General features: G+C 32.3%; 1 protein-coding gene and 1 long non-coding RNA gene across 2 annotated transcripts; one reads left to right on the top strand and one right to left on the bottom strand.

The window, feature by feature from the left end:
• The first annotated feature begins 264 nt into the window (after positions 1-264).
• On the top strand, positions 265-1,852 carry LOC104766568 (protein LURP-one-related 6). The gene is made up of 2 exons (XM_010490480.3): positions 265-700; positions 1,293-1,852. Exons 1-2 carry the CDS (start codon positions 485-487, stop codon positions 1,650-1,652), a joined length of 576 nt encoding a protein of 191 aa, XP_010488782.1. The 5' UTR covers positions 265-484; the 3' UTR covers positions 1,653-1,852.
• Positions 1,853-5,036: 3,184 nt separating this feature from the next.
• LOC147920643 (uncharacterized) lies at positions 5,037-5,870 on the bottom strand. The gene is made up of 3 exons (XR_015590455.1): positions 5,778-5,870; positions 5,489-5,617; positions 5,037-5,301 (listed from the first exon to the last, which is right to left on the bottom strand). It is a non-coding gene; the product is annotated as an uncharacterized LOC147920643 (long non-coding RNA).
• Between the last annotated feature and the right edge of the window lie 5,579 nt (positions 5,871-11,449).

Genomic DNA, 11,449 nt, shown 5'->3' with positions numbered 1-11,449 from the left:
TCCTCCGCCTTCACAAGTAATCAATCTCCCACACGGATACGTATGTTACTAAACATTTCACATTTTCCACATGGAATATTTTGTTTTATTCCCCTATAGTACCAATGAACTGCAAACTTTTAGATTTGGAATTTTTGTGTCACAAGAAACTCGATGATTTTTGATTATCCCACACGGTTTGGTTTAACAAATTATTGCATCATGTATATACTTATTAATATTTTAATATTGTGTATATATTGTATTGAGACTAAATACCAAAAAGAAATAGAAAAAAGGTTGAGACGTGGTGCTTAAAAATGTTAAAAGTCAAAACGTAAGTCGCCGAACATTTGAAATAACTGAAAAATGTAGTGGACCATTTCTTCTTCTTTCTTGCTTTCTTTAGAGTCAAGAAACTAAAAAAGAAAAAGTGACCCATACGGCCATACGAATATTTATATATAAGAATAACACAAGAGTTTAGCTTGTTAGTAGAAAGAAAATGAAAGCAGTGGTGAGCAAGTTGCATTGTTCCTCGATGGAGGAGGTGATGGTTGTGAGACGGCGGCCACACGTGGTTAACGGTGGTGGCTTCGTGGTCACAGATTGCAAAGAGAAGATCGTTTTCAAGATCGACGGTTGTGGAGTTCTTGGCATCAAAGGAGAGTTAGTTCTCAGAGATGGTGATGGCAACGATTTGCTTCTCATCCACAAAAAGGTACCTTTTTGTTTTTATCCCAACTATCTCATCCTTGTTCTAACATTCATACCCCAAAAAAGTAAATTATCATCGATTTTCCAAATTTGTATATTAATTTTCAAAATTTTCCCGTGAAAACATAAGTTTATACTTACCTCCATTTCAAAATATAGAATATTTTAACTAAAATCATGCATATGTGTTTACTTTTAAAAATTTCAACTAAGAAGAAGCAATACTGCATAATATAAAATATTAAATTAATGTAAAAGTTGCATAAAAACTTAAAAACATTTTATTTTATAAAACAAAAAATCTTTTCTAAAACATCTTATATTATGAAAAAGATGGAGTATTTCTCTAAATATTAGAAAACAATTCTAAAATGATATTTTAATTAGCTTTTGGAAAAAAGTGACATAGTGGTGAAGTAGCTATCTAAACAACGACAAATTAATAAATGATTTACTTTATACGTTAAAGATCTTAAGATAGATGAACGTAATGCGTCAAGATAAAGCAACCCCTTTAAAATAAATCTATCTTTCTTTAGAGGAGAAATAATTATTATGATTGGTTTATAGAATAATATGTGTGTTGATTGGTGTAGGGAGGAGTGGTGCAGGCTTTGAGCATTCATAACAAGTGGAGAGGTTATAGTTACGACTACCAAGGAAGTACTAAACCGATTTTCACATTAAGGGATCCCAAACACTCTTGCTTCTCCATAATCGGTTCAATCCGCATCTCCGTCCAACCGGGGAATTGCTACTTTGATGTAAGAGGATATTTCCCGGATAGGGATTGTAGCATCATTGATTCCACGGGAAATGTCATTGCTCAGATAAAAGAATGGGTTGGGAGCAGAGATATATATAAGGTGGTGACAAAACCAAGTGTCGATAAAGCTTTTGTTTTTGGAGTAATTGCGGTTCTTGACTATATCTATGGTGAATCTACAAGTTGTTGATCCGCTCTTCACTATATCATCTGCACATTTCGGTTCGCTAGACTCAGCCTGAGTATGTTGTTCCTTGTAAAGTTCAGAGACTCGTGTTGTTTATGTAGTAATATAATTAGTTTAATTTAACTATGTAATGGTTTTTTATGTTAAATATATATATGTGAGCAAAACTTACTCTTGGTTGTTTTGCTCCTTTTAATTTTTTAGATAAGTATGTACAATGTGTTTCTATCTTTATAACTATGTTAGAGTGAAAAGGAAAAGAAGATATTAAAGAAAATATAACAAGCTAGAGTTTAAAACAGATGCCAATGGACAACTCTGATCTGCTTCTTCCCAATGATGAAAGGTGCTGTCGCAAACCATCGTCGCATCAAGTTCTTTAATCACGGTTTTGAGATGTAATCAAGAGAGGTGATCCTTTTTTGGATAGTCTGTAAATGGGAGAACTACCGATTTGTATTAATCAAAGTAATAGAACAATGGTTTTTTTAAACTCTTTTTTTATTAATAGAAAATCTGTTCACAAGTTTGTTATAAATAATTTATTAGTCTCTCAAAACTCTCTATTTATAAGATACACAACAAATCTTAGAAACTTTCAAGAAACCTCAAGCCCTCTTTTTAAATTCTTAGCTCTTCTTCTTCTAAAGCTAAAACATAATGACTATGTTATATATTTCTTGTTTGTGCTAAAGCTTACAACAACTTTTGTACCCTATTTATGAAACTAAACATATGTTATATAACAAGCAAATCCCCTATTCTATCTCTGATAGGATTCAAATAATTTCATTTTTCTTTGTGGATTAGGAAATTCTCCTCTTTCTTCATGTTTCTTTTTTATTTGTAAATAGGAAACTCTTCAGTCTTTTAGAAGCACCATGTGCCTTCTAAACCTTTGCGAAGTATCATGCTTCTGGATCCTTCCAGTTCCATGTTGTCAACCGACATAGCTAACTCGTTACCCTGGTCTTGAACTAGTGCTTTGTCCATTTGAAGTAGTACATCCACTCGTTCAAATGTTGCATCTTCATAGTCTTTTAGGTTGGTAGAAAAAGCAATTGGAGGCTTGTCAAAGGTTACCCTTTTGCTGGACCGGTTAGTCTTTTGTCGAGAGGACACTCTCTCTATCTCTTGGGTTGTTATAATCCTTTATCCTTTTACTTTGTAGTAATAGCTATTTCGTTTGTTGTTTCTTTGTCTAGGTTCTAAAGTTAGTTATGCAAACAACATATGGTGATTCTCTATATTTTTTACCTATGTAAGTTGTAAGGCTCTTGTTAGGCTCTCCCTAGAGAAGATTTTCACAATGAAATGTGGGTTTAGATTGGTAGAAAAAAATGAGAGAGAATCTGTGACAATCCGTCCCGTGACCCTACTAGCCCACCACTAGCTTGTCCCCATGGACCCCGAGCTGGCTCTGCAGGGCATCGATCCTAACCCCTCATCGTGGAAAGAAAATCACATCCAAATCCACCAGTAGGTTATTGGTGCGTCAGGTGTTCCTCGAACCATGGTCCCCAACCTTTAACAACCTTCCCACAGAACAAACTGTCACCAATTGATTGGATGTCCACGGTGAGGGGTTAGGATCGATGCCCTGCAGGGCCAGCTCAGGGTCCATGGGGGCAAGCTAGCGGTGGGCTAGTGGGGTCACGGGACGGGTTGTCACATAAAAATTGCAGATCAATTGGTGACAGCTTGTCCTGTGAAAAGGTTGTTAAAGGGTGGGGACTAGAGTTCGAGGAGCGCCTGGCGCACCAATAACCTACTGGTGGATTTGGATGTGATTTCCTTTCCACGGTGAGGGGTTAGGATCGATGCCCTGCAGGGCCAGCTTGGGGTCCATGGGAGCAAGCTAGCGGTGGGATCACGGGACGGCTTGTCACAAAATCAAGTGGGTTCTTACCAAAAAAACCTCACGGATACTTATTACTATCAACAAGAACTCAACAGCTCCGACTTGTTCTGTCAAGATCACAAGTGAATTGGATCAGAAGTGGAGTCGAGTAACAGTGAAGAAAGAAGATGAAGAGATTGCTCCAAGGACTGGAGTGATTAAAACGATAATGGGCTCTACCTCGCACCGGCCCGTTACCATCAAGCCCACAACTATTCAAGCTTGTCCAACCTTCCAACGTCTACCTCCACATGCACAAATGGACGAAAACACAGTCAACAAAGCAAAGACCACAATTGACCGTACGGAGCCAATATAACTGAAGAATATATTTGAGTGTCTTAGACTCATGTGATGAGTGAGCTGTCCTATGGCAGCAAAAACCTAATATTGTAATGTTTATATAAGGACAAGTGATGTAACCTAATCAATCTAAGGAAATAAAGAGTAAAATTTTCTTTACCTAAAGAGCCGATGAGCTCATTCTTTAATTACTTATTAGAAATTCTATAACTAATTGTTATATTTTAAGTATAATAGTTTTATATTCAATATCTAAAATTTAAATTTTATTTATAAATTATATTAAAAATAAATATTTATTGTTAAGTGATCATCATAAATTTATAATCGGTGAAGATGCTTTGGTACCGATGATTGAATGAGAATCCCTCGAAGTCGTGGCCAACTTCCCCGTATAACCTATTTTATATTATTTTTTAATTTATCTAGAAATTTGTTAATAAGAATCAGATTTGGGTAGTTACTGGTAAAAAATATTTATGTTAATATCATTAAAGATAAGTTGAGTATAAGGACACTTATCTTAATTCTAATTAATTCATTTTGACTATATATTTGGTCAAAGAGTATCATCATTTCTTTACATTTCTGCTTGGAATATTGTGTACATTTGTGGTATCCTACTTATATCTTGAAAAATAGAAAATTCAAGTTTAAGGGTAAATGGGTAATTTTTGAATGTGAAGGTGAATGCTAGTCCTCTTGAATTTTTCTTTAATATATTATATTATTTATTGAATTCTCTATAAGTTTGTTAATAAGGATAAAAATTGAATATCTTGAATGACTACAATAATAATAATTCAAAAAAGAATTATAATTGATATGATTTATAATTTTATTAAATAAAGTAATTATTTTAATGCTAGGAAAATAAAGATAAATCGTCCATGTAATTCCTCATATATGAGGAGATTCTCACATGTAAAACATCAGTGAAATCAATATCTCTTTTCTTTCTCTTAAAAAGATTAACAACATACATAATTTTTTTTTTAGTAAATGGAAAAATAATTGTGTTTCTTACACATTAAAGGTACGGTTCACTACTTATGAGCCGTTCCAAACACTGCCTAAATGGAAGTTAATTAAGGAATTTGATGATGTGCTTCATGAAGACTCGTACATTAGATAGTGGACGAATAAATTTATTTACATAAAGGCTTGCATAAAATGATGAAATGTGTCAAATTTAGATATATTTTATTCATATAGTTTTGAGAGTGCACATTAAATTATAAGTTAATTAGTTATTAGGAGGACTAGACATGGGAGAATGTAGAGATTTCAAATGGTGTTTGCAACAACAATAATCAATACCAGCAAATTGCCTACAATATCCTTCTTTCCATTTTCCACCCAAAGATTGACATGATGCATTGCATTTCGATGCGCCTATCCACCTCTCCTCTAGCATACATGTTTTATCAACCAGAGGACATGTTTGGCCTATTTGATGTATAAACATATACATTAGTAATATTTTTCATTAATTTAATAATCTAAATAATATATAAATAGGGAATTTAAACACCTTTTGTAAGTAATGAATTTGAAGATTTACCAAGTGAAAAAATGTCGAATTTTGAAAAAAAAACAAAAAAAAATATAAACATTGACAAATAAATGTGTTTACCTGAAATCATGGGCATAAGGATGAGAGCAGAAATCATGAACGACGAGTGTAATAGAAGAGATGACAAATTTATGACTGCCATTAGTTTTGTTTCTAGAGGATACCAACAAGTCTCAAGGAGAATAATATCTGCATAATAAAAATTGTAAACAATGTAAAAAGAAGTTCAGGATATACCATTTTACCACCAAAAAAAACTTATAAATTGCTCAAAAATGTTTTCCTGGATCGATAAAAACTTGTTTTCCTCTTCAGAAAAAAAGTAAGATTTATTTTTACGAAATTATACCTATTTTGATTTTATTTACGTTTTAGCTTTTTAATATTTGGGTAGAGGAATTGAGAATTGTGTGTTTTGGTTTTGTGTGTGTGTGTATATATATATACTTTAGATGTGTGTACACATAAATATACATTATATCTAAGATCTTCTATAGAAGAATATGTAATGAGTTTCCATTACAAATATATATTTTTTAGTATTATTTGGTTATTTTGACTATATATTTGGTCAAAGGGTGTCATCATTTCTTTATATTTATGCTTAAAGTATTGTTTACATTTATGGTGTCTTGCTTATATCTAAAAAAATCAATATTAAATTTATATTATATATATATGGATTTCATAAACACATGTAAATGGAAAATTAATACTCATGCATAATGCATTTTTCAATGATAGAGCTTCTTTTACTTTTATATTTAGGGTGTGAATGGAAGCACATTCAAGTCCGTATTTAAAGATTTTTTTTTAAAAAATGCTTTAAGTCACCATTCGTATACATCTTCAATAATTTGCGTTTTGGGGAAAAGTAAAACAAAACCTACTTTGTGTTTTTGAAGAGAAGAAATTAACAAGTGGACCGCTTTTTGTGTCCAGCAACCATTTATCTAGTGGTTTTCAAATAACGCACAACTGAACAAGATGTATAAAACTTTAATTTATTTTAGCTATTTATTTTAAAAGAGAATAATAATCAGTTATATTTAACAATAATCTATGTTAAATGTATTTTCAATTAAATTTTAAAACTTCTGTTAATTAAATTACTAAAAAAAATAATTCAACATTTCTTCAAAATTTATACAATAATCACTTTAAATATGAAAAACAGATTTTAGAAGAAAAAATTATATCATCAAAATGTATAATATCTGTTTTAACTAGATTTAAAATGTTGAAAAAGAAATTCGAATTTTCAATAGAATGAATTTATTTTTAAAACAATGTATTTCTTCACTATTTTAATTAACAAAAATTTACATAATTAATTTAAAATAATTTGGTTTTTAAAGTTTATAAATAATATACAAAATTACTATTTCATTAACAATAAAGAAAATAATTTAATTTATAATATATTTACTTATAATGTCTATTTATAATATATAATTATAATAGTTATTTATAAAATAATATGAAATCCGCACCGCAAATAGTTTTTCACCAATCAAACATTATTTTGTACCGCTTAATTTTACAGTAACCGCACTTGTCCCGCAAATATATTTCTCCCGCACGTACCACAGTTCAACCCTACCGCACTATAAAACCGCTTGTCCCGCACAACCAAATCCGTCGTTACCTGATGTTCATATATTTTACCCTGTTTTCCCTTAATATATTCACATCTTTTGCATCTTTTGCTATCTATTTTGACCATTATTGCATAGCTTTAGGACTGTTCTTGCATTAGAGTTTAGTTGCATTGCATTTGCATCTTTTCATGCATAAACAGGTGATTTTGGAGCTTAAGGAGCATGGAAGCAATGCTGAGGAGAAGTAAAGCAATCATGAGGAGAAAGCAAGAGAGCTAAGGCTGAAGAACCAAGGTCCGGAGTCCAACTCGACTGCCCACTTGACCAGACACTCGACCGTGTGCTGAGAGGGACTCGACCGTGTGCTGAGAGGGACTCGACTGAGTGGGAGGAGCACAAGAGGAGCCAACTCGACCGGTCACTCGACCGAGCACCAGGTCGAGTTGGTCGAGCCGTCTGGCTATTTTGTCTTTTAGCGTTTTTAGGGCTTCCACTACTTTTTCTATATAAGGGCTTGTACCTGCAGCTACCAAAGAGCCCAGCTTTTTAGAGAGTCAAAAACTTAGTTTTTACCTTTTTGGGAATTATTCCTTTTGCACTTTTATTTTCTTAAGATCTTGTACTTCTTTTAAAAGGAGAAAAAAGACTAAATTCTTCAATATTGTTGGTTTCATAACTTTTAGAATATTGAGAATTTGAGTTTGATTCTTTCTTCAATATTGTAGATATTTGCTTTATCTATCTAATCATGCAAGTTTCATCATTTTCTGGGTTTATGATTTTGATGTTCATCATGTATGCTTGTGAGTAGTTGCTTAGGATATTGAGGATGTGTTAGGCTGGTTGTGTTTGAGGTTTGTTTGATTTGGTCAAGCTTGATTGTTGTAGATCTCTTCTAGGCTAGATGTTCTTAATGCTGATCCTATATCTCAGAGGGTAGGATCTGATTTCAAGCATCTTAGCATCACACCAATGTCTAAGAAGCATAGATAAGACTAGATCTAGAGACTATCATTAGGCTTGCTAAGAGATTAGAAGTCTTGTTTGATTTTTGACATATTGCTTAATGCTTGCTTGTGTAGATTCTTTACTTTGTGAGAACAAGTCTAGAGATGCATGAGTTGGATTGTTTCTTGCCATGAGAGTGGATTAAACATGTCTTAGAAATATATGTCTAGAGATTAGTTCAAGTTGTTTGAGATTTGTTGACCAAGTTAGATGACCTCAATCATTAGTCCAGCCCATGAATCCCTCCTCAAGACCTTTCTTGTTTATTGATTTCTTAGCTTAAATCTTGTTGTTTGATCGTTGTTTGATTCGTTTTGGTATTGCTCTGTTTTTCTTGTGTTGCTCTGTTTTGCATATTTGTCCAGCTCGACCCTGCACTCGATCTACACTCGATCGGGTGCTTGCTCGAGTTCCAACCCAGAACTTGTGTTTATGATTTGTGTTTGTCCTGTTTCATTCTAGTTGCATTTCTGTTGCATTCATTTAGTATCCTGTTCATTACTTACATTGCATTAGTTCAATACTTGCATTTCCATAGTTTCTATTTCTGTTTTAGCTTCATAATTGTCATAATCATTCTGTTCCATTTGCATTTAGCTCCTAGTTCTTGTAGTTTTACTTTCTGCACTTTCCATTTCATCATAGGATTGTTAGTAATATTAATTTAGAGATACTTAATATTATATGAATTTTTTGCAGCAATTTAGAATAGGAAATATCCTTGTAACCAAAAAGATCTAATCAGTAAAACTTATAACGCAAAATCGCAAATACAGTCACATATATTGCCGTCGTTAGAGCAAAATACAGAACATGAATTACAAGTATACAACACATGATAAAATCATTTATTTACTACATGATCAAAAATTAATTAATTAATAAAACCTATATTATATTTCAGTGAAAAATCTTTGGAGGATTTTCAAAAATACCATTTTTCCATGTCACTTTTCAAAAATACCCTTTCATGGTGTCTATTTTCAAAAATACCCCTTTTTAATATATAAAATGACTAAATTCTAAACCTTAAACCCCAAATACTAAATCATAATCCCTAAAAACTATATCCTAAATGTAAAAATGAGAACCCAAACCTTAAAAAAAAAAATCTAAAAATTAGTTTAACATATTGTATTTGTGTAAAAGAGGGCAACCATGAAAATGTTTTAAAAAAAAGGATATTTTTGAAAAGAAATATCTGAAAAAAGGCATTTCTAACAAATTCTCTAGCACTAGGAAGCACATAAAAATTTGCATACTAACAGATCAACAAAGAAACTGATGGATATTTTATAATATACGTATTCGTTTGTAATGTAGCCTAAGTCCACATATTAGAATAGTAATGTAAATAGGTGTTATCTATTTAATATAGCTGTCAATTGGGCGCGCCGTCCATGGACATACCCATGTCCATATACATATGGGCTGACCATGGTCAGACCAAAAAATAAATGGTCTATTTGGGCATTTGACCATTTTTGTCCATTGACCATATGGGCTTAACCAAATGGACAATGGGTTGCCCACTTACAAAAATGAGAAATTCCATTTACAACTAAATAATTTTAAATTATTATATTTTACATTTATAAATTTTTGGCGGGAAAACACAATTTTACGATTTTGGCGGGAAAACGTAATTTTACGGTTTTGGCGGGAAAACACAGTTTTACGGTTTTGGCGGAAAAACACAATTTTACAGTTTTGGTGGAAAAACGTAATTTTACGGTTTTGGCGGAAAAACATAATTTTACGGTTTTGGCGAGAAAACGTAATTTTACGGTTTTGGCGGGAAAACACAGTTTTACGGTTTTGGCAAAAAATGTGGATTCTCTAATTTTGGTTTTGAGGAGAAATTGTAATTACGTAATTTTCCACCAAACTCATAATTTTAGAAGAGAAATAACAAAAAAAAATTAGATTTTATCAAAGAAACAACAAAATAAAATTCAGATTTTATAAAAGAAAATAACAAAAATAATACTCAGATTTTATAAGTGAATAAAAACAAAAATAAATTCAAATTTTATAAAAGAAAATAACAAAAATAAAACTTAGATTTTATAAGTGAATAGCAAAAAAGAATAACAAAAATAAAATTCAGATTTTATAAGTGAATGACAATAAAAAAAAATAGGTTGTCCATGGTCATGACCATTTGGAAATGGTCTTAATGGACATGAACACTTTGTGAACCATTGTCCATTTGGGACTGTCTAACTTTGGCCCATGCAAAAGAATGTCCAGATGGACTCGCCCAAATGGTCCATGGACTGACCATTTGACAGCTCTACTATTTAACCATGTTTGATTGAAATTTAACGCTGACCAGTAATGCCGTAACAGTCGTAACGGCTGTTAAGTTCCAGGTTAGAATCTACCAACGATTTAAAGATAACATTTCATTTGGCACCAATTTAATATTTCGAGTATTTTTATTCCAACCAATAAATATTTAGATGTTAAATATTCGAATAACAATTAGTTGGGTCTTTTTTTGAAAAATTTCCCTATTTTATATTAAATTTTCTTTGGGTGCTTTCCAGCTTTTCAAATGTGGTCTCTATCATAGATACCGATTATCCAAAACGTAATTTCATTCTCTTCGGTAGTTGAAATTTTAGATCACCTTTTATACAGAGCGAAGGAATCTGCATGTGCAACTGATGTGGTTCTTAAGACTATCTCCAATAGTTAGATCCAATTTACGGGATCCAACTATATTTATAATTGAAACAATGCGAATCTCAAAAGTTAGACACTTATGAATGTTCATTATATTTTGACAAAGTCCAATGGTGTATGAGTAAAAAGAAAGAAGAATACTTGACACACACTCTAAACAAAACTTATCAAGATTTTCACTGTATCGCCAATAGAGAGGCAAATATCATAAAGAGTTTCTGAGACTATCTTCCAAAACTTGTATCACTGTATGAGTAGTAGTTGCGCCTGCAATGAAGCGCCACCCAAAATTCATTCCCTCCTGTGAGATTTCTCATCAAATTCAAACATTTCTTCACTCTCTCCTGTTAAAGAAGGACAATGATCCATTGATCAAATTCTGATGAAATGTGTGTTCTTGAAACAGCAAAGGTTCCGCTAATATATTAGATGAGTTTACCTGTTTTACATATATGAGATTTAGACATTGAGTTTTCGTCATCAATGCATTATGTTTCTCCTGAAATGGAAACAGACACTGCCGCTGCTTCAGATATCTCAGAAGTTCTGAAGTCTAAGATATCAACTGCGGCATTCAATTAATATAAACAAAAACGTATTAAGCCTTCCCCTTTAAACAGAGCAAGCTAGTTCCAAACAAGGAAATAATATTATAGCTTGCTTTCGTTTCAATAATGGTGGTGTTCAAGATGAACCTTGACGATCTATAAATCAAATCCTT

Source organism: Camelina sativa, chromosome 19 (assembly GCF_030686135.1).
Source record: "Camelina sativa cultivar CO46 ecotype springtype chromosome 19, ASM3068613v1".
In the NCBI taxonomy this organism is placed as follows: Eukaryota; Viridiplantae; Streptophyta; class Magnoliopsida; order Brassicales; family Brassicaceae; genus Camelina; species Camelina sativa.
Note: the sequence above shows the minus strand (reverse complement) of the source record. Positions and strands in the feature narration are given on the sequence as shown.